Source organism: Juglans regia, chromosome 2, assembly GCF_001411555.2.
Source record: "Juglans regia cultivar Chandler chromosome 2, Walnut 2.0, whole genome shotgun sequence".
Classification (NCBI taxonomy): domain Eukaryota; kingdom Viridiplantae; phylum Streptophyta; class Magnoliopsida; order Fagales; family Juglandaceae; genus Juglans; species Juglans regia.
Window position 1 is genome coordinate 32,246,577 of NC_049902.1, and position 24,256 is coordinate 32,270,832.

The window sequence follows — 24,256 nt, forward strand, 5'->3', positions numbered from 1 at the left end:
TTAGGTAATCAAATTAGACTGCCTTCGGTGCTTTTTTCTTTTAGGCACAGTAGGAAACTTCTAGAAGTTCATAGTTAATTTGATAGATTATGTAAAAAGATAAATTGGATGGAAATTTACCTTTTCCTCTTATTTTTTGTCACATTAAAAGGGCTTTGGAAGAGTAGGTGACCCGATTCATGGAGTACAACTGATTTTCATGAATGTTGTGGAGTTACTACGAGTAGTGACTCTACATAAATTTGAATCGACTGGCAGTTTTATTTTTTTATATATATGCCGAAGTTATATGGTTGGCACTTATAAATACCACCCGATAACATGTTATAACTGCGCCTACCACCGTCAGGTCCCCTCATGGTAAATGTTCACATGCAAAGGTCCACTTGTGTTAATACCATCCAAAATGTAAATATTAACACAAGTGGATGCTTTGTAATTTGTATTTTAATAAGTTCTGACAAATTAAGATTCGTGGCTAAGGACATATATCCTCTCAATTTGTTTGGCATGATATATAGTTTCTAATATATTATAACTTACAACAAATTAACTCCAAGCCCAAATTATTATAGCCTATGATTGAATAGATTAATAAAGCTCTGAATCATGCCAGCTGATTATTTACTGAAAATGGGGACCAAACTGCAGATGAAAGTAGTAGTCAAAAAGAACAAAACTGGCAAAGGAAAAAAAAAATATTGAGTGTGGAAGGAAGAGAGACGGCTAGCTGTCTTTACCACATTACGGTTGCCGGGACGTGGATTTAGGGATAGAGCTTTTATTCAAGCCCAGTGCTACGCTGTAGGAATCCATGTTACAAAGTAGTGTTGGCAAAGTGGTGCTGGATTATTCAAGGAGCTTAGGTTTTTGACTTTAGAGAAATGGACCGTACGTGACAGGTGAACGTGGCGCTAAGCGCGCCGGTTTAAGTGGGATGGCCGAAATGGCCAATTATATATTTATGTACCGATACAGACTACATAGTGAGTGACAGCATGAAAAATCACGTGCATAGTCGTGCATTATGACACACTTTGACTTGAACACCTCTGTGTTTTTTGGTTTTTTGTTTTGGTTTACATTGGCTCTGCTTTTCATAGACTTGCCTTCTCTCTCTAGTCTCTCTGCCTCGCTTGAGACGTTGAAATTAGGCTACATATCACATGCTCGGTCGATATCTTGAATGGTTTTGGGGCTCGAAAACCAACAAGGAAGATTATGCTCGAAAAAAATCACGGGCATTTCACTTTAATTTGTTATTGTTGTACATTACATATAGAAAATTGTTCACATACGATATTAATGAATTTGTTGCAAATAGCAAATATAAAATAATGAGAGCATTTAAATCCAATCTAACAACCTCAAAGAGTCAATCAAAGCATTGCTATATAATGCAGCTGCAAGCAGCAACTTGAGGTGTCTGGGCAGGCAATTTGTAGCACCAGTCGGCTCAGTAATAGCGCTGGCTGCCTACGATAGCCTAGTGATTCAATGCCAAACACCATCTACATAAGTTAATGTGGCCGAGGCACTCCTTCCCGAACTTGTTCCAAAGCATTTTTTTCCCCTACAATTAGTTTCAGAAGATATTTCATAAAGTACACCATGAGTCAGCTTCTGCTGGAATATTCATTTCCACCCTTTATTAAGCAAACCTAAAAGAAGGTGCCCCACGTAACTTTAAAGAGGCAGAGAATACCCTTCTAACCCATTATTATTAGGTTGATTCTTTGAGTCATGTAAACGGAAAACTGGCAGCATTGGATCTTCAAATTTTAAAGGAAATAGGTTTAAAAAAAAATGTCATGGACCATCCCATCACATTTATGTTATACAGTTGAAAGTTAGGCTTTTGATGCTTTATATATGCTTCCAGCTTGAGGCATAATTTTAGTGCATATATATATATAGTGCAAGTAGCACTTTGGGGGTAAGAGGTATTTAATTCACTTAAAAGCATACAGCTAAAATTTAGTGCATGCAGTATCTAATGGATGTGTCGTGCGTGCCTTCTGACAAGCAATTAGTCTGCAAAATAATTGAGCATGCAAAAGCGTGTTAGAATCATGAATTCCTTTAGCTACTTACCAAGAAAAAGATTCATTGATTGAGCACAAAGTCTTAAGAGGATTAATTGATCACATTAAACTTGTACCTAGCTAGCTAGCTAGCTCGAGAGTTGAGACAAAATGCATGCACGCATGAGCATGCACATTATCCCTACCATGCATACCTATCAAGAAAGAAAAGGAAATAAGACAACACATAAATTAGCCTAATACATTGTCGTGAGACTTGTCTCTTCTATTTTTGTAATTAATTGGAATCTCTTTTTATGCTTTTGCTTGTCCATCCTATATATGGAGAGTACTATTAATGATCTCCCGATCTTCGATTTGTTTTGTGTTCACGTAGCTTTGAAGTTTCTGGCAATTAAAAAAAAAAACATGTGGGAATGGTATCTCATTAATCTCATTTATGGCCCTTTTACGTACCTAGTAGTGCTGTTCTTTAAAGGATCAGAATCTTAGCTGTCTTTGGCGAGTTGTCATAGGATACTACATTAATAGACGAAACATTAAATGATATATAGTCTATATCTTAAATATATTATTGGCGGTCCTAAAAATAATGAGCTTCAGCTACCCACCCAACTTTATAAATAGGTGCATGAGCATGCTGTATTTAATTTTACCAAACAAATTTATAACCAATTAGGAGCTGTACGTACTGGTGTTCCTTGAAAATGGCAAAGTACCTCCATCTCCTGCATATAAGACAGACAAGATTCATGCATGGAATTTTGTTTCGACTCAAGCACATGACACATTTGGCCGAGCAAGGTAGCCGCCTTGGCCGGGGGGTTTTCATGTCATGTTAAAAGTAAATTTTCGTTAAAATCAAGCTACAGTTTACCCTTGGGATACCCATATTATATGAACAAACAATGAAGCCAAATTAGACGCCAACAACTTATTTTTGTGGGAGAAAATTACAATGTCTTCACACTCTGAAAAGACCATGTTCATGATCCTCTTTCTCATCATCTCTATATTATACATATATATATATATATATATATATATATATGTGAAGTACTTCAAAAAAAAAAAAAAAAAGACTGCACAAATTAAACAACTTCATATAATAGCACCAAAAAGCCGGCCAAATAACTTGAAAACTTTTTCAGCTCTCGAATAGCCAACCTTTTCAGTTTGACCAAAGAATACAACAAAATCATCTGCTTCTTGCTAAGAATCTTTGGCTGCTATCTTAAACTTCTTTTCTCTTTGTATGTGGAATCTGTCCGATTCCTGTACTTGGCCATTTCTACGTGGATTTCGTGAACTACTGTTGTGGTGTCGAGCTGACGTGAACTGTAGTAGTGGACATGGAAGATATATTAATTATAGAAAGAAGAGTCCCTCCCATGCATACAACTTTGTGGAAATATATCCTTGTATGATGCTACACGTTGGACGGGCACCCCTAGCTAGTTGTCATATTCATTTAGATGTTATTTATATTGTTGATACCATGCGACCGTACCTTCCATGGTGATAATGATGTGACTAAGCAAAGCTTCATATATATTCTCCAACTTGCCCAAAATAATATTCACATTCATCCTCATTTATAAACCATACATGATTTATTCTTCATGAGTACTATATACAAAGACAAAAGTAAACTTTTGAGTTGACTTCGGCCATGAATAGGTTCTAATTTGGATCATATATATATCTCTCTATTTTTTCCTTTCGATTTTATACGAGAAAATCATGATCATGCCCTGTTTCATATCGAAAATTTTTGACAGTTGATCATGAACAATGATACTGATACAAATATTATTTTAAGACGGACCATTTTACAACTGGCTAATGCTAAAATTAAAATACTAAATCGTCTCAATTATTAAATTTTTTAAAATTTTATGTTAATAAAAAAAATTATAAAAAGGTTTTGTCTATATATGATGATTCCTCAAAAATTAAAATAAGCATAAAATCTTCCCCATATTCTTATGTAAGTGTGAAAGTTAAATATTTATTTGACGAATTTCAAATTACATGCCAATTGTACACACTTGATGAATCGAAACGGGCTAAGGTTATTGAGGCGATACAATGAAACAATCCCAATTAATATGGACTTGGGCTTTTATGAGGCTGCAGAACTCCAAAAACCCAAACACACGTAGATAAAATCATAAGTGAAAACCCTAAAAGCCCATCAATATCCGAGTCCTTAGGGTTTGCTTTACTGGCCCAACGTTACATAAATGCATAGGCTTTGAAATACTACTACTGTAGAAGAATGAAAACAAGCCATATTTTCAATTCTTTGGAATCGTTTAATCCTCAGCTTAGGTTGTTGGAATGCTTGCCCTGATTCAGAATGGGCCTACATATAAACTTTAACTAAGGGCCTTTTGACCGGCTTCGTGGGCCAGTAAACCTTGCCTTTTCCCTATGACACTTCAGCAGAAGGTAGCTCAATCTGGTAGTGCTAAAAAGAGAGAATAAAAATAATTTTGAAAATTTATTTCCCTCCTTGTACTTGGTTCTTCTACAAGCAAATTTGTTTCTTCACAGGCCAAGTCATTAGATTCAATTAAAAATTAAATTAAATATGTAAATACTCTCTCTCTCTCTCTCTCTCTCTCTCTCTCTCTCTCTCTCTCTCCCTCTCTATGGGATTCCGGTCTGTGTCTTTTTTGACATGGACCTGAAACACCTATATAATGTACATTGGAGTGGTAATTTCCTTTGTGAACATGCCCTTTCGCTTTCCATAAGTTAGGTTAGACAGACAGACAGACAAAAAGATGGGGAAAAAAATTAAAAAAAAAAAAAAAACAATTTTTTAATGTTTTAAAATGAAATTATGCATATATGCAGGCGTATATGCCATATAAAATAAACCAAAAAAAAAAGCTGTGTGATGGTAATGTACATCGAGTTCGTCACCATAATTATTAATTGCTCAAATAATTAAATAGTTAGCTTGTGATTATCTAAGCATTATTTCTTTATTAAAATCCCTTTGTTTTGTTTTTTTTTTGGTAACTTAACTAAAAACGTTGTTTAGAAAAAGATAACTCCAATCTTGGGGAATATTTATTATACAATATGTTCTCTCTCTCTCAACTTGCATTTACTTAGTCAATGCTTGTGGTCCCATTTGAAAATTAATATAGTTGTCTATTTGAAGGCAGAGATCACTTTCCTCTCTCCCATTTTCTATACCACTTTCATTAAACATCCTTAGAAAAATAAGATCAGATAATTCAAAAGCTTTATTATTATTATTATTATTTATTTTAGAAAAAAATTAACTTTGGCCAATCAAAATGTACAAGTCAGTATCCAACTTTATAACTATGGTTAAGATCAATTTCCTTCAGTTTTGGCTTGGCCATGACATCTCCTGCAAACGTAATTTTTATTTTATTTTATTTTATTTTTGCATGCACCATTCATAATTTCCGATGAGAGAAGAGGCATTTATATATATATATCCACTATGTTTTAAATAACCATTCTTTTTTTTATTTTTTATTGTTTTCTGCAGAGGATAAGAAGGGTGAGAATGGGTTTAGCAGCAGGTGTTGAAAAGCTCCAGCATGTGCAGCAGCCACTAACATCCAGTGGCCATCTAACCCACATGACATATATATTCTAAAGCTCCCCTTTGGCACTTGGAAATGATACAAAATTGAGGAAAAGGGCCATATCCAGATAGGTTAAGTTAAGATGCTTGTAATTTCTTACAAAGTTCATAACTTTGTGATAAGAGTAATTAATAAAGTATATTATTCTCATCAATTACTATTTATTATTCTACATCTTATGAAAAATACTTTCACATTTTATAAAAAATATTCTCATACCCTATAAAGAAAATTATAAGTATGAAGTGCGAGAGTGAATAATAATTGATATATAGCATTCCTAGTAATTAATAAGACATATTATCAAAGTAGTGTTTTAGGTGGGTGCAATGTTCACAAGCTATATATAATAATGGCCAACTGTTGAGCAGAACTATCGATGTAGATAACTGTGTAGGAGGATTGTTACTTATTTTTCTGGTCATTTGCTTGTGAAAAGTGGTTTACCAAGTCAAGATTTGGGCACTAAAGGTTTACACAAGATAATAAATACATTATGGTTAAGCAAAAGAATGAAACACTGCTGTTCTTTTGTTTGTTTCTGTTTTTGTTTTATTTTTCTCTTTATTTATTTATTTATTTATTGTTTTTGGTTCCCCCTTCACTTCTCTCAGCCAAGGGAAACGGAAATATATCCATTATTTTTATCAAATAAATAAAATAAAATAAAATAAAATAAAATAGAAGAATATACTGTTTAAAGGTGAAAAAAGCAAGAGTGTTGAATAAAAATAAGATTATGCTTTTAAAAATTTATGATTTTTGCTTATGCTTTTATCACTCTTTGCTTGCACAAAGGTAATGCTTATGTCACCTAGAAAAAAGGGATGCTTGGCTTGGACAACCCCTCTCTCTCGTTTCCTTATCTAAACAATTTCTTCAATTCTTGGCAACCAAATTTTACTTTCCATTCACCTAAAAGATATATATATATATATATATATATATATATATAAATATATATTATAATATTGCGTAGAAAATAAAAGATATGATATGTTACAGTACAAAAAGACATATGATATAATAAAAAAATAAATATGATAATGTTGATAATAATTACTTATTATTTCGGTTTGTCCACTTTTACAAAAGCAGAGAATAATAGAAAAAGGAAAAAAATAATACTCCCCTACCCACTTTCAAATTTATTTTATATTTTATCTTCAACAGATTCCAACCAAAACTCAAAAATCAATGTTTTTTATCATAAAATATTAAATCATCACAGCAATATTCATTACTGTCCATTATTCTATATTTTCTTTTCCCACTTTTTTTTTTTTTTTAATCTCAATTCGGACAGTCTTTGGAAAGTTGGGCACCAATTAGCTAAAACAACAAAAACAAGGTTTCTTATTATCTCTGCATTTTTCATTCAAATCACAAAAACAAAAATCAGTCTTTTTTTCCTCTCAATCTCACCCAATTTCCTAAAAATAAAAATAATTTTTACAGCAAAAAAAAATAAAAAAATTTTATCACTCTCCGAGCTCTGTTTCAGCTTAGCTTTGCAACAGTAGTTTTGCAGAAGAAATCTTACTGTTAGTTTTGCAATAATATTTTCTTCAAGCTCTTCTGCTAGTTTAACACTCCAAAGAAGCTTTATAAGCTCTAAAATTTGAAGCTTTTGTTTTTCTTTATTTTTTATTTCTGGGTTTGGTTTCAAAGTTTAGTTATTTCTTATTTTGGATTTTCATATCTTTCAAAATCTCTTAGATTTTTTTTTTTTTTTCTGGTGATTTTTTTTTTTCTGGTGATTTAGATTAAGAGAAAAATGGGGCTTTGAATAGAAGTTTTAGAAAAATCTGTGAGAGTTTAACTATGGAGGCAAGTAGTGGGGTTACAGTGGTGGGATCAGATGCTCCGTCGGACTACCATGTAGCTCCAAGGACGGAAAATCCGGCTCAGACTGCTGGATCAGCTCCGCCGCCGAGTGCGGCGGCGAAAGTGAGTGCGCCGCCTTCAACGGTTGCGACTGTGGTGGCTCCAGCTATGCCGGCAAAAAAGAAGAGAGGTCGGCCTAGGAAGTACGGGCTTGACGGTAGCGTCACGATGGCACTGTCTCCGAAGCCGATATCGTCCTCCGCGCCGCCACCGGTGATCGACTTCTCGGCCCAGAAGCGTGGAAAAGTGAAGCCAGCCAGCTCGGTGAGCAAGACCAAGTTTGAGGTGGAGAATATAGGTATGGGGAAAATGTGTATCGCTCTACATACTCTTGAAATCTGCTCTACTGTGTTTGTTTTATGGTTAAGAATCGGATTGCTGGTTGTTTTTGCTTGTAGTTTGTGTTGTCTTGATGCAGTCCGGGCCCCAGGGTGGTTTTGGTTTGGTTTAGCGGGGAAGTGATCCTATTGGGATTGAGTTTTAAGATGGTTGGTTTGGGTTTAGGGGATGCTTGGGGGTAGGTGTGGGACCTCTGATTGGATGCCCTTAGTGAGATCTCGAGAATTGATGTTTCTGGTAGTTCTGAAAAGATGGCGAGTTTTTTGCATTTAGTGTGAGAATGATGGAATCTTCTTAATATGGCTTTCATTTGGTACTTTCACCTTTTTAGGAACAAAATCGTGCAAGGTGCCAATTTCGGGTACCTGCTAAAAGTTTGCTAGTGATGTGAACATACGTTGGACTCGAAACTTAACTTCAACGGCCGTCACTGCGAAGGGGGAAGAGGGAAGCTGTTTCCACGTTCTCTAGATATTTAGTTCTGAGTTGGTGTTTTGTTGTTGGTTTCTTGGGATATGGTTAGAAGTATCTAAGGGTCTTTCAATATTCTGACCTCTTACTATATATTTTGATTCGGTCTACCAAGTCAGTTGGAAATCTGAATATGCATCAGGACCTTTTGTTTTGACTTCTCTTATCCTCCTCTTATCTATGTGGTCTAGAGTGCCTGACTGCCTGCACTCCTTCAAGATATCTTCCACCATATGTATGTGAGAATATCTTTCTGGACAGACATCATTGCTTCTAAAGCTGTTGTAAGCTACTTACTTATTCCGATATTCTAATGCTGCTGACTTCTGCGTGCTGCATGGAAATTTAGGTTTCAAGCCATCCATCACTAAAAGAAAATGTAGCTCTCTGGATTTTAATTACTCTTTCGCCACATTAGTAATCAGTTGTAGGAAAGTTGTATACTACAGTTTCTGCAACATCAGCCAGTATTAAGTTGTTATGCATGGTTGTAATGTGAACTTGGGAATGAAAACATAGCATCTACATTTACAGATTGGCACTGCATTGGAATTTATATTGTTAGGTATTTAATATTATGCTGATAAAAAAAAAAGGATTACAATTTAGCCTTCCCTTCTCAGAGTTAGATTTTTTTTTTTAATAATTTTCTTCCCATTGCAGAAATCAGAAAAAAATTTATCTAGTTTTTCAGTCTGTCAGCAAAATCTTGCATCGTGTTCGTGTGTGCTTATTGAGCTTTCTTCACTTCAGCGCCATGCGCTTTGCTTCGCTTTATAGAAGAGAGAGATCGTTGTCTTGAGAGTGAAAAGCAAGCACAAGCGATAGGACTATCTGGTGTTTGGAAGTGAATAGGACAATGAAGAGGGAATGGAAGTATGGTGTGTTAAAATTACATTAATGAGGAAAAACTTGACTGACTCAATAATGTCCTATTCATTCATAAGTTTATCTGGAATATGTGAATTACTGGTATTCAACTCTCTGACATAAGTACTGTGGAATTGGATTGAGCCTTGGTGTGGAAACCTATTATGTGATAACTTTTAAATTCTGAGAAACCCTATTATGTAAAATGGGCATGTTGCCAGTACCAATATAAGATCTTCCTCTGGTGAGATGCAATATTCACAAATAATGGCTATTTTGTGGTTTTAATTTCTTTTATTGTGGTGCATATGTCATGAGTACTCATTGAGAAAGCCAATTTATTCATTTTTATACGATCGGTGATGAATTCATTTATTTTAAAGAATGATAGAGCCCTTAGTTGAACAAAGTCTCAGTATGTTCCAATAGATATGATACCTATGAGATTTCTATTTTCTTTAAATCTTCTGCTTTAAAGAAAACAAATTACGAGGCAATTTACATTGTTTATTCGGTGGTAAACATGCTATATGTTGGTATGGCTAGTGAATTTTTCAAATTTACTGCAGAGAGGAGGTTCCTTATTGTGTTTACTGATATATTAAGAATCTTCTGTAGGTGAATGGGTTGCATGCTCTGTTGGTGCCAATTTTACACCCCATATCATCACTGTTAATACCGGCGAGGTAATTGTTGAAAATAAAGGTGTCTTTTGAATTTATTGAAAGAAATTCTGCTGTGTTATGGTTGGGCTTATATGAAGATAATATCTGGACTTCATGGTCAGAGAAGAATGACAATCTTTGAATACAAGAAATTTGGCCCTTAACTGATTTCCCATAGATTTACTTGGTAAATGATCAGAGTACTTTAGCCTATGGATGAAGAAAGAACTGGACTAAAACCATTGCTTTGGTGATCCATTTTTCTGCATTGCATTGGGGTATCCTTTTTTCCCTAGGATAGTTGAATGTCTTACAAAAAGTGAACTACTAATGTAAATTGGTTTCAGTTTATTTTAATAGCGTATCTGTGGTTTCTTCTTCTGAGCAGATTGGAGGTTTTATATAGGAAATCTAACTAGTTATAATGACAGCATTAATTTATTTGTACCGCCAGTAGGGCTGTAAGCCGGTTGGTCCGGACCGGAGAAATCGACCGGCCCGAAGTTGGGACTGGTCAGTCTCGATCCAAAAAATTCTATTTTTTCGGTCCGGTCCCGGGGTGGGGTTTCCCGGACCGGACAGACCGAATAGGAAAATATATATTTTTAATTTTTAAATATATATTTTTATATAATAATTGTATAATTAATTATGTAATTTTCATTTAACCTATTACCATTAACAATATAAAATTTCAAATATGTAATTACAAATTAATATTCTATTAATTAACTAATGTATATTATCAATTAACCTATCACCAACTTACCATTAACTAATTACTAACATCTACATCTATGATCTAATTAAAGTTATTAGATAAATTTTTTGTAAAATACCTAGGTTGTAAGTAAATATAAAGCAATTACAAATATTATTGTAAATTGTAATTAACTAATGTATGATATCAATTAACTAACCTATTACCAATTCATCATTAACTAATTACTAACATCTACATCTATGATCTAATTAAAGTTATTAGATAAAATTTTTGTAAAATACCTAAGTTGCAAGAAAATATAAAGCATGTATTGACGGGGACCTATGGATAATTCAATTATTTATGCTTTATATACAAAATGTAAAAAGTTTAATATAGCTCATTATGTATTAACTATCATAATACATTGACATACTCTAAGTTAGTAAAAAATTAGCAATTAACATCATCAATATAATTATAATTAATTATTTTTTTAATCAGTTAGTTACATAATCAACATTAATAATTCATTTAATTTTAATTTGGCAATTTAAATATTTTTTTATTAATTTATTTGAAAAAAAAAAAGAATTGGGCTGGACCAAATAGACCAGACCGGACCAATAGCTACCGGTCTGGTCTGGGGAAAATGATGCCCCAAACCAGACCGGACTAACCGATTTACACCCCTAACCGCCAGTTCACATACCCATTGCATGTCTTGGCTATAAACATTACCTACTGCATAATTGATTGCAATGGCAAGAGTGGATGTTAGTACCCCTCAACCTCTTTGTTCATTCTCTATCATACAAGTTTACGGTACATTGACCTGTAATTGATTGAATAAGGACATCATCCCATGCAAATTCTTTTAAATTCTCACGTCAACAAATCAAAACCAAAAGCACATAAAAACAAGGTTTTTGTAATTGGGAAACTTCCTAATTCTGAAGGGTAAAAACCTATTTGCTTTCCTAATTTGGGCCTAATGTGGATACTGATTACTTGTGCCTATATATATATATATATATGTTGCTAACTTCTGAAACTCTAAAAATCAATGAGAATTAGATGGTCAATGTTGCATCAATGTTGATTTTTTTATTTGACCGCAATTTTTTTTGTATTGCCCCCGGGGCGGGGGAATGGTCACCAAACTTTGTAGTTATGCTTTAGACTCTGCACCCCTTGGGGTTGTAGGGGTAATGGCTCAAGGACATTCCGAGCTGATTTGGTAGTACTTCCTATCTGTATGCTTTTAATGTCTAATTCAAGCAATTAAATTGAATTTTATCATAAAGGTGATGTTCCTCTTGATTGTTGCAGGATGTTACAATGAAGGTCATATCATTTTCTCAGCAAGGGCCTCGAGCTATATGCATTCTCTCTGCAAATGGCGTGATATCAAGCGTTACACTTCGCCAGCCTGATTCTTCTGGGGGTACATTGACATATGAGGTGATGCAATTTATCCCCCTTTAAAAAGCTGGTGGACCTTTATATTGGAGGATCAAATTCAATAAATGAGTTTCATTCTAAGTTAGTAATTCCTGCCATGTTGGCCTTGCTGGAATCTGCATTGAGAAAGGTGATAGCTTTCTAGTTATAGTAATTGATTTATGTTCAGTCATGTGAACCACCATCTAGTCTGTTCATCCGTATTCATCATTGGGTCAGCTGGTCCTGTCTGGTAGCCAGTGCCATTGGTCCCAAACTTGGGAGTACAAGTTTTTGTATGTATTTATTTTGTCATTATTTTTTATAAAAGTGATGACTGCTACTATTAGTTGTCAAATTCCGATCCAATATCTGCCACTGTGCCAAACCTTCCGACCAAACCGTTAGCCATTTTCTCATCATTTCACCTTCTATTATATGTATGATTTTCTGATCCTATCAATTCTATCAAGTCATTAAATTATCTGCTGCTAAAAAGCTAGCATATACCCAATATCTTTATGCTGTTGTTCTCACAGGGTCGTTTTGAGATATTGTCGTTATCTGGATCATTCATGCCAAATGAAAGTGGCGGAACGAGGAGCAGATCTGGTGGGATGAGTGTTTCATTGGCAAGTCCAGATGGGCGTGTGGTAGGTGGTGGTGTTGCTGGTCTATTAGTAGCTGCAAGTCCCGTGCAGGCATGGCTCTTACTTTTACAAATTGGTGCAGAAGAGAAACGAGAAACTAGTCTCCAATCCAAATATTTTTTCCTCACCTTCTTAGAAATGATGATCTGTATAGACAGTTCCATAGCATGAGGGTCAAATTCTGATATTACCTTCTTGTTGGTATGTTACAGGTCGTAGTTGGGAGTTTTCTGACAGGGAATCAGCATGAACAAAAGCCCAAAAAACTGAAACACGAGTACGTATCAATTGCCACGCCGACTGCAGCTGTTCCTATATCTAGTGCAGATCCTTGGTCTTCGCTGCCACCAGATTCCAGGAATAAGCCTACTGACATTAACGTATCTCTGCCTGGAGGGTAATATAAAGGGCCTCACATTGTTGTGCAGTACGGGATTTGTTACTGACCACATTGGCAATGGAACTCGATTAGTTGAAGCTCACTTTCGCTGCGTTTGTTTGGTCTGTTGTTGTAGTGCAGGGGTTTCCCCTTCCCTTCATAGGTAGAATTTTATCTTAGTTTAGCCGAGTGTAGACCACCTATGTTGCTGCTGTTGTCGAGTAGAATAGTTTGATGTAACATCATCTACACTTGAACCTTCCTTCTTGAATTGATGTGATTGTGATTTGAAAGTTGTTTTGGACATTCTGAATTGAACTCAGTGTCCCCAGTGGCTTCTTTATGTTAAGTTATTCCGCAATGGTTCTCCAAAAATGGAGGAATCTGCAGCGTATATACAACAGTTTTCTGTTATCCATAATTCAAGGGGACCAAATCCTAGCACAAGGGCCAAGAGCCCATAAGTCATTTCTCTGCTGCCTGCAGTAATTATGTTCATCGAGTGATCTAATTATGAATATTGCCTAACACTGTCAAAGGAAATCGATCAGAAGGAAAAAACAAAAAAAAACAAAAAAAGCAATCTTGTTTCTCCGAATCCCTCCCTCTCCGATGCTTCAATGCTCTCTTTTCTTTTATTTTGACTAGGCTTGTGTTTTCTACCTGGGTATTTTTCTCACTCTCTCCTTCATCGATACACATTCGGTTCATGATTAATCCACCTCTTTTGGGAGTTCCGCGGTGAGGGAGTAGCCCTCCATCTCCCCTACCAAGGCCCGTTTCCTCATTGCCCTCCCTCTCGGCTCTTTTCCTCCATTTTTCCTTCTCTTTTCTTCTTGGTTTTTCTTATTGCTTTTACAAATTAGGACTTTCTCACTTACCAACACCAACCACGCATTCTGGATACATCGTGTCCATGGCCTGCTCGTCTTCAAGTAATGCTAAATACAATTATAAGTTATGCAAATGCTATACATTTATTTTTAAAAAATGTGAGGTCTACTATTAAAAAATTAATTTTTTTCTTGTGAATCTTTTATTTACTCATTTTTTTAAAAAGAGTGCACAACACTTACATAATCAATAACTGCAAATATCATTTCTACTCTATGATTTATTATCATTTTGTCCAATTTTTGTCTAGAATATATCATCAATATGAATTGATGCTTAAGAATCACTCTGTTTGTTCCTTAATCTATATATCGCCTCTTATACACATCATTCTTATTTATATATGAGAATCATTTGCATTGAGCATTTGGCTCATTTTGGATCATCCTAGATTATGACAATCTGTTGTATTGTTTGTATCTAACATTCACTCTCACCCCTTTTAACTAACTCTCTCTCTCTCTCTCTCTCTCTCTCTCTCTCTCTCAAGTAGAGAACGATACCTCAATTATTGATAGTCCTCACTTTTAGTGGAGGAAAAACTATGGTTACAGACGAATATCTAGGTGTTACATATACTAAAAAAACCCCAAAACCTAGACATTTAAAAAAAAAAAAAAAACAAACGAACAAACGAACGAACCCAACCACAATACAAAATGTCAATAATGTTCAAAGAAAATTACAAGACCAAGACAAAGGAAAATAAGATAAAACAATAATCACCTGCAAAAAGAACACGCGGGCAAAAAGATCAACTCAATTAAAGCAAATACAACTTATCAATTGAAACCTACGAGAGACGCAAATAGGGAAGACCAATTATGTATATACAAAGAAAACCTTTGAGATGATCGGTCAAGTTTTCACTATTAATAGACCAATCCATATTTAAACTCTCAGCTCCCTGCTTGGCTAGAAAATCAGCCACAATATTATCTTCACGAAAAATATGGGTCAAACGATACTCCATACAGCCCAAGAGACCCTATAATTCAATCCCAGAAATCCTCTAAATACCAAATATTACAATCTCCCTTTGTAATCTAGTTAACAAGAAGTTAAGAGTCAATCTCAATCTCAACCCTGCCAAAACCAAACTGATAGCAACTCTGAACCCCTTCCAACAAGTTTCTCAATTTAGCAAAATTATTAGACCCCTGGCCTAAGAACACAGAGTAAGCTATATGCAACCTACCACGATTGTCACGAATCACCCCAGCACTAGCCGGCCCAGGATTCTCTAAACTACTACCATCAGAGTTAAGGTTCATCCAACCCCGTGGAGGCTGAGTCCACCTAACCACGTGAACTTGCCTAGGTTTAGGAGATAAAACCGAAATTTTCAATCTATGTAAAATAGCAACATCATGAAAAGAGATCTTAGAAACTTTCATGAATAAAGAAATAATCTTGCGAATCCACAGCTTAATAACATGCCAAACCGATTGAGCTAAATCCACATTTTTCCTCAAACCGGGCTTTACAACGCATGTTCCAAAGCTTCTAAGAGACAATAGACGGGAGAAGACAAAAAATAATCTATAACTGAGAAGACTTATTAGCACGACTGAACAAGAAATTAATTTGTTCCTGCCACGTTTGGAAAACACCCATATGAATACCTAATTGAGTTGCAGCCAGACGTCAAATTTGTCTAGCAAAATCACTAATACAAAGCACATGGTTTAAATCCTCCCTATGGCCCCTGGCACAACAATTGCATTTAGAAACCATAGGGATGCCTATTTTCTTGATCTTATCATCAACATTCAAACAATTATGAGAAGCCTTGCATATCATGATAGAAATTTTCTTAGAAAGATTGGTATGCCAAATCCAATGGGCCTAAGGTAAAGAAAGCGCTTTAACACGGATAAAATCCTAAGCACTATTTTTAGTAAATTTTCCATTAGTATCCTTCATCCAAATAAGAACATCCATCCTTCCTCCTAGCAAAAAACTGATACAACTCGAAAGCTTTTTGTTGACCCACTAGCATTTCCAAGAGAGATATATCTCATCCATTTTCAAGCCGACACTCTTTGATTTTAACTAATTCTCTTGTAATGATATAATGTTTAGGGGTGGCAATTTGTTTTCGTATCGTATCAAGTCATTTATATTCGACTATATGGATCAACCCGAACACGATTGTTAAACTAAACTGGTCAAGACATTCAAATCCTAATACGACTCATTTAAATAACGGGTAACATAACACGACCTGTTTAATAATTAATTAGAAATTGATCGACACGACACGATCAATTTCAACCCGTTTAAATCTGTTTTATGTAAATGAATTGAACTCACCTGTATAACCCATTTGACTTGATTAACTTAATCCCACATAAAAAAATAAAACATATATTTATTAATAGCCACAATATTTAAAAAAAAAAAATACTATCTACTAATAAAAAATATTTTTTCATATTTTAACATATAATAAAACCAATATTACAAATCCAATAATCACAAATATGAGTATGGGTTCAAAATTAATATCCCAACAATAAAATATAAGCATATTGAGAAATATCGATATTACAATCCAACAATAATAAAATTGTGATTTTGAAGTAAATTTTAAATAAATTGATTCCAGGTTAAACGGGTAGACTTATTATTGACTCATTTATTAATCGCGTCTTAAGATCAATCTGTTTTGACCCGAACCTATTTATAAAAAATTAAAATCCGCTATTTTTGTATCATGTTCGTGTTGAGTTTACAGATTGTATCACGTATTATCACTTCTAATAATATTAGCATTAAGGAAAAAAAAAATGTTGGTCAAAGAGAAAATGTTCCGAGTGCCTTCAATAGTTATGATCATATTTCTTGAACTATTCGTTTTATTGATCTACAAGTTAAGCCACTCAAGTTCTTGCCATCACCAGTACCAGAATGCTTAAAAAGAAACAACTTTGGGACAGACTTGTTTCATCAATAAAACAAACAACAATAATAATAATAATAATAAAGTAGCTTGTTAATTTTCAGGATGGCCGAACGGAACGTAGTCCAGATGGTGAGAACACGGACTACAATACGGCCAGGTCAACAACATTAACACATGATACGCGTGTTTAAGGTATATACGCAACTTCATTCATCCTATCATCCACAAGTGACGGGTCTTATGTCATCAACTATATTTTTGGTACGAAAAGTTCTTGATGTGGAAAAGTAAACTAAGCTAGAAGCTCTGAATGAAGCTCGACTTTTTGAAGAAGCTGCCACTCCACTTCCAAGTTCCACGTTTTGCATTGAATTCTAAACTTAAAACTATCATGACGTCAACAATTTGTACCGTCAAATGTTTGGATAACCTATCTATCGCATTCAAACCTTTCCCAATTAATGAAAGCACTTTAATTTATGCTATAGAATTTTAAATATTCCGTCAGAAAGATCCCACTTTACAGATTCTAATTAAATGAGAATTTATGCACCAAATGGGGTGCGTGAGGAAATTTCCCAGGAAAAAAAAAATGGAACTCAGCCCCTTATAATAAGGTGTAATGAAAATGAAAAAAGTCATACCAATTAATTAGATGCATATATATATATATGCTACAAGTCTCGAGATCAGGAAATTGTTAGATATTTTACCTTCATGATCGAAGGTAAAAATATCAAAGGATCATGTCACTTAATTATATTTTCATTCTAAGAAAATAATAATTTATTAAACGGTTGATATGTATGCAGATATCATCTTGCGATATATTCTTTCGGAAAATCTTAAAAATTAAAAAAAAAAACATGCTTGGAATTCAAGAATTGAAATTTGTGTTGGCCATTGCCGACATATGGATACTTCCCACGAATCCACGACGATTAACATAAAAGACAATATATAGGAAGTTTCAGGGTTTATATCATTCATGCTTAGAAAGTTCTTATTCCTTGACGAGGTCATGTACTTCATGAATTTCCACGTAAAATAATAATGATATATTATTCCCACAATCTATTTCTCTTTCGAAGAAAACCACTTTTGAGTGCTCAGCCATATAAATTCTCTCTTCGACATTAGTACGATAGCACATTTTTTTTCACAAAGCAGCTCGTACGTACGTACAACACCTTTTACCCATTTTTTATTATATTGGTTTAGGGTATCATGAGATTTGTCGAGATAATGACACCTCTAGTACTTGATCTGTGTTTGGCTGCCATTCTATTCCTGAAGTTGTGGCCATCAAACCGTCAACAAGACAAGCTTCATGGATTCTCATCTAGCCCGCTTCTCCTGTTTTCAGTTTTTAACATGATAATCATAGCCATCCTTGTTGGAAACTACAGACCTTCACAAGAAGTTGATGGGGCTTGGCCTCCCTTCCTTCCTTTGAATGTAGGCCTACGGGAGGAAGATATGAAATACAAGACTTGGGATCGCATTCATGAGGAGGACAACGACAACGATGAAGAATGTTTTGGTGGTTCAGATGGTTATGTTGAAGATGATGACGACAATGATACTAGTGATGACGATATATTTTGGCAAGATGAAGAAGAAGATGACGATTGTCTGAATAGAAGAATCGAAAGCTTTATTGCCAAGGTCAATGAACAATGGAGGAAAGAGAGATCAAGGGACTTATGTACATATTAATTAACCAGCTCGATCGATCTGATTTAGCTAAATGGCTATGAAGCATAAATATAATACATCAAGTCATTGTATGTAAATATGTTCCAACATCATAACATATTTTTATTTCTAGATTCCTCCCAACTTCTTATTGTCAGGGATATTATTCCTTAGTTTGTCTATTTTTCTCATTTCCAGATGCATCCACTTTTAGGGACAAAAACAATACATTATAAATTCTAGCAATAGATATGATGTAACTTTCTTTATTAGTTATAATTTGTTGAGTATATATTATTATCTCAGCAAAGTTTGTTAAAAAATAAATCTAATGCAAGTCATTTTGGACTGAACCGAAATAGTACCCAGGTTGAAGTACTTCAACATGGTTCTCAATCCAGGCGGTGTTTGTAACACCTGATCTATGTATATGAAGGACAGTGTTGTTAATGTCAAAAATTGTACAATAGACCGAAAATGAAAAAAAAGTCATCGCCGACCCATGTTGGTGATTTAGATTTCGATACGGTGCTCTTCACGTTCATCTATAAAATAAATAACAAATAACAAATAAAAGTAAATAAAATGAGACACAAGAATTTACGTAGTTCGACATAAAAGCTTACGTACACAGGTTGTTGGGAGCAAAATCCACTATATCAAGTGATGATTTTACAATGTCTTATAGCCTCACATATTATTCAATACAATGAAAAAATTTAATTTCAGGAGAGTCGCTCTAAAGAATTGGTAGAGAGTGCATGGAATGAGTCTGCCAGATTTTGTGGGAGAGCTACTCCTTATATAGACGTTATTTTTTTAGAGTAATAAAATTCAACTTATTTGCCTTATCTCTTTAGGCCCAAGCTGCCCCAGACCACAACTTATGATTTTTTGTGCTTTCCTCCCCTCGGGCATTTAAAGAGCTTGGGCAGTACACCTGGCCACATCTTGCCAAGCCGAAACCCAACAAGGGATCATGCTCTGGTCATAAAATGGCTATGGGACTTGGAAAAGAGTAGTAGTTTTCCCCATCTTTTTCTTCTAGCTTTACTGCTAGTTCAAGAACTCTGCCAAAACATAGTTGAACTACAAATGAACTCCACCAAGTGGAATCCAACCAGATGTTTGGGGCTAGCATTATTAAGCAAAATGTACATCGAAATTCATTATCATCTACCATAAGGTAACAGAGATGAAGGAAGCAGTAACTCGTGTAATTCATACGCAACGGATAAAATTACGAAATGACTAGTACTTAAAAAAATTGCAAAATGACAAGTGAGACATATTAGTTATATGAACATCATTTAGGAATGGATTTGAATCAAGTAGGCTTCTCATAGGAATTCTGATCCCTAAAATCTGCCATGGCGCTTCGTATCATTTCAGCCACATGGGTTTGCACAAAAAGATGAGTGTTATCCAAGACATATATAATGAACTTCTGTGATGCAGGCAACGAGGCATTCAAATTGATGATGAATTGTGCCATAGGAATGTCACTGCAAGAGAGAAACTCGATGAGTCTTTCAGCAACAACGAAACTTTGCACGAGGGAAGAACAACATGAAGCAAAACACTTGAAGGGCTTGAAAACTCTGTCCTCTCTGGTCACCAATTAGATTAATGGATTAAGAAGAAAGGGATATCTTCAGACGATCACCAAAATGATGATCAGAACCCAATGCATAGATTAACAGAGATGATTGGATAGCTTAACAGTGATCAAATAAAAAATACATTGCACAAAACTCAAAGCTGAAAACATGTTTTGAGCAACATGACCTGTCACACACCTGATGTTTTACATTTCGGTCAAGGGTTTTTATGCCCTACCTAACTTCCCAATAAAAGAAGACTTGATATTTAAAAACAGACACACAGACAGTGCACACGCCCTCCACATAATTGGAAAGCTTCAGGCCAAAGAAACGTATCTCACCAGGAAATGAACAGTCCTTTAGTTGCATTAACCATTATGTATCAGCACCCTTAGGCCTCTTAACTGCTACAGAACAAATACCAAGAAATGAGAGCAACAAAATCATGATTGCAACAGCATAATATTCAAACGTGTGGCTGCATTATAAAATTCGAAAGAAAATCTTGAAGCAATGAAAAAGGTTCCATTGAACGCCCAGGAGCAGTCTACTTAGAATGAAATGAATTATAAACAAAGCATTGCTAGCTTTCAAAAGGATTTCAAGCATATGGAGCCTCATCATATAAGTAAAATTTTCCAAAATAGTATTTCTAAGTGGATAAATATACAATATGTAATTACATGCATATATGTATGGATATAACACGCACGCACATATATACAGGTCCAAGGTAGAACCGGTCTAATTATAACAAAATTTTCACCACTTATAACAAAAGAATTTCTCAACCATCACATCCTCCAAGTCAAGACGCAAGTAGGCAATGCGGGTTACTAGTTAGCACAACTAGGAAAATCGAAAGCAAAATGAGGTTGATAAAAGCTCGAGTTTCAAATATAGGGTTTCTGGAGAGTTTCGGAATCCAGAGATTGAGAAGACAACTCTAGTCCAAAAAAAATAAAAGAACAAGCAGCAGAAGAACTTTTGGGGATTTGAAATCAAATCACTGGGCGATGGAAATGAATCAAGTTTTCACTGATAAAAAAGAAAAAAATGTACAAGGATTTTCAGGAGGATTCAAAAGAACTTGATCAAAAAACACATACAGAAAGAGAGGAAGTGGGAAACACATGGGAAATAGGGTTTTAAGGGGTCACCGAAGAGAACGAAATCTCCCATCAGTGTGCAAGAGACAGCTATGAGGCGATTTGCACGAGGGGACTGGTTTCTGCTTGTGTTTTCTTACTTCCAAGTAACCCAGTGGTTGAATAGGTCATGAAAACCACACACGCAAAAACAGCAAAGCGGCCCGAGACGAGAGTGGATGGAAGATAAAGTCGTGGCATCATAAAAATCAACAATATATTCTCCCAGTTCGTAGAACTTAATCTGGAACAACTGGTATAAAAATCAACTCTCATACTCCAACTCCAACAATTACTACACGCATACACAAGAGAAAAAGAAGGCGATGGTGATGATAAAATTAAATCGAAAGGAATAAGCATATTACTTACCTACTTATAAAAAAAAATAAGCATATTACTTACCTGAGGAGAGGTGTTTCAAATGGGTCAAGAATGGAGAGATGAGTTTGCTTCTGGAATTCAAAACAGGGGATGATGCGAGTTCTACAAATCTGATCAGTAATATATTACCCAAATCAAATTAAGACCTTCGTCATCCTTCCCCTCCCCCTTTTGCTGGCTTTAGAGCATTGGCAATGTCCAAATTTTGACTAAAATTTCAAGTTTTGGTTATAGCCAAGACTTTTGGATGAGTTAATCCACATTGGACTAGCTATGTTAAAGTCAAAATAATAATATAATATTATATATTTTATATATATTTTATATATATTTTTTAATATTTTGCAAATACACTTCATATATTAATTAATTATATTAATTTTTTTTCAGTTTTATTTTATAGGAAACATTGAAGTTCATGAATAAATAATTTAAGAATATACGATAGCAAATCTGAGACAAGCCTAATGTCGAAACCTAAACCCTCAATTTATCGAAATCCCCACACTCCAAATAAACAGCCAGAATTTTCCCAACCACCGATTACAACAGCCCACACAAATCAACAATTTCAACCCAAAGTTCATATATTCCCAAAATCAAGACAAACATAACTATCTAGAACACATGAATTTGTTTTCTAAAAAAAAACACATGAATTTGTGGTGGTTTTGACTAACGAGAGCAACCGCCAGTTGCGATGAGACAGTGGCCAGTAGGGGGCTGGGTCCTCTGTGAGTGGTGGTGCACTGGCGCTTGGGAGCCAAAGGCGACGAGTTGGGCTATGGCAAATAACGCAGGAGAGAGAGAGAGGGAAACGGAAGGAATCGCGAAACGGAAGGAAGAGGGAAGAGAAATGCGAGGGAAAGAGAGAGCGGCGGTTGCACGGAAACAATAAAATAAACATTTGGTCGTACCTCTCCAAACATCGCTAGGACCCTAAATCACTGTAATGGGGCTTCGGGGATGCAGAGTTTACCTTCGGTCGGCTTTGAAGACGAGTGCAGGTGGGGCTTCGGTCGGCGTCGCGTCGAGTGGGCTTCCGTCGGGGAGAGGAAGGGAGAGGGAGAGAACGGAAGGGAGAGAGGGAATGGAAGAAAATAGATGAGAGGGGGATCGAGTGTTGCCGGTCAAGTTTCCATTTTTTGCCTACGTGTCACAATTTTATTAGTTGGTGCGAAAATGGTTTTAAACCCATGAGCACTGCAAGCTTTTTTCCTACAAACTATCATTAACTACTGGCCACGTTTATATTTAAAATCTACTTCAATTTATCTTATTATTATAATTTTTTACATAAAATATAATAAATAATTTAATTTTTTTAAATTTTAAATAACTTTTTAAATTCTTACATAAAATATAATAAATAATTTAACTTTTATTATATTATTCATAAATAAACTATCTCAACTCATCTCTAAATTCAAATAATTCTTTCACATGACATTTGGCTATGACTGTGATCTTGGGTAAGAAAACCTTACATCACATATTATATATATATATATATTTATTTATTTATTTATTTTCTCTTACTAAATATATGATGTATGAATGATGAGTATAAGAATTTAATTAGTTTAGAAATAATAAAACTAAAAAAAAGATAAAAATAAATATAATGTGTGGTGTATAGGGATAGAGAGTAAGAGTACTAGCAATGGCTTATTCATCTTTATCTTTATCTTCATCTTTATCTTTGTATAATATGTATTTAAATTCATCTACATTAATCTATGCATCTCTAAATATTTACATAGCTATGAATAGTAGTTCTTCAGGTTTGAAGAAGCACTATTCATCTCCAAACATTATTTTTAATGTTTTTTTCTCTCTCCTACCCATTAAAATCAATTTTATAAAATTTGTATTAAGATAATTTTGATATATGAAATTTGTATTAAGTTAATGATACAAAGTATTTTTTTGTACATATTAATATTTATTGATAAAATTGATCATTTAAATTCAACCATCAAATTCAAGCCCCAATACCAAAGGCCCAACATAAATAATACCAAAATCTCCATTGTTACTTTAAGGCCCAGTTTGATACAAAAGTCTCTAAATTTATCTCATCTAATTATTACAATTTTTTTAAAATTTTACATAAAATATAATAAATAATTTAATTTTTATCTTATTTCATCTCATCTCAACTCATTATCCAAACCTCTCATAAGTTTGTTATTACACAAGTATTACTTCTCTCGACTATTGAGTTTAAAAAAAAAAAAAAATGAAACAAAGTCATTCAGCATCGATTGAGATGTTTCTTCTTACAAGGATAATGGACTCTCTGAAATCATTTTGCAAGGATATGAATTTTCAAGCAGTTGATGGTTCATAGAATTCTTAATAATCTCAATAGCAATACCACATACTATACTTTTATCACACTACATAAATGTGACACTTTTCTTACCCTCAGATCCTCCATCCCTCCATCTCATCATGGCTAAATGAAAGTCGAACAAAAATATGAGATGTAATACTTTCGTTTTATTATAAGATATCATGTCATTAA

General features: G+C 34.6%; 2 protein-coding genes across 5 annotated transcripts; one reads left to right on the top strand and one right to left on the bottom strand.

The window, feature by feature from the left end:
- Positions 1-7,044: 7,044 nt before the first annotated feature.
- On the top strand, positions 7,045-13,408 carry LOC109010984 (AT-hook motif nuclear-localized protein 1-like). Its single transcript, XM_018991979.2, has 5 exons — positions 7,045-7,868; positions 9,869-9,936; positions 11,951-12,082; positions 12,601-12,762; positions 12,924-13,408. Exons 1-5 carry the CDS (start codon positions 7,508-7,510, stop codon positions 13,110-13,112), a joined length of 912 nt encoding a protein of 303 aa, XP_018847524.1. The 5' UTR covers positions 7,045-7,507; the 3' UTR covers positions 13,113-13,408.
- A 6,292-nt stretch (positions 13,409-19,700) lies between these two features.
- LOC109010990 (general transcription and DNA repair factor IIH subunit TFB5) lies at positions 19,701-22,849 on the bottom strand. 4 transcript variants are annotated; one of them, XM_018992014.2, is made up of 4 exons: positions 22,706-22,849; positions 21,748-21,836; positions 20,536-20,598; positions 19,701-20,095 (listed from the first exon to the last, which is right to left on the bottom strand). In XM_018992014.2, the coding sequence occupies exons 3-4, from the start codon at positions 20,568-20,570 to the stop codon at positions 19,918-19,920; spliced, it is 213 nt and encodes a 70-aa protein (XP_018847559.1). In that variant the 5' UTR covers positions 20,571-20,598; positions 21,748-21,836; positions 22,706-22,849; the 3' UTR covers positions 19,701-19,917. The 4 variants fall into 4 exon arrangements, with proteins under 4 accessions (XP_018847559.1, XP_018847553.1, XP_018847547.1 ...); XM_018992008.2 differs by having other exon boundaries at positions 20,536-20,601; XM_018992002.2 differs by lacking the exon at positions 21,748-21,836.
- Between the last annotated feature and the right edge of the window lie 1,407 nt (positions 22,850-24,256).

What these genes read in the sequence shown, in the direction of transcription:
- LOC109010984 (XM_018991979.2), top strand. Translation starts at nt 7,508, where the DNA reads ATGGAGGCAAGTAGTGGGGTTACAGTGGTGGGATCAGATGCTCCGTCG. An exon ending in GTTTGAGGTGGAGAATATAG is followed by an intron (nt 7,869 to 9,868) that starts GTATGGGGAAAA and finishes AATCTTCTGTAG; the next exon opens with GTGAATGGGTTGCATGCTCT. An exon ending in TCACTGTTAATACCGGCGAG is followed by an intron (nt 9,937 to 11,950) that starts GTAATTGTTGAA and finishes TGATTGTTGCAG; the next exon opens with GATGTTACAATGAAGGTCAT.
- LOC109010990 (XM_018992002.2), bottom strand. Translation starts at nt 20,570, where the DNA reads ATGGTTAATGCAACTAAAGGACTGTTCATTTCCTG. An exon ending in AAAGGACTGTTCATTTCCTG is followed by an intron (nt 20,096 to 20,535) that starts GTGAGATACGTT and finishes TCTCTCTTGCAG; the next exon opens with TGACATTCCTATGGCACAAT.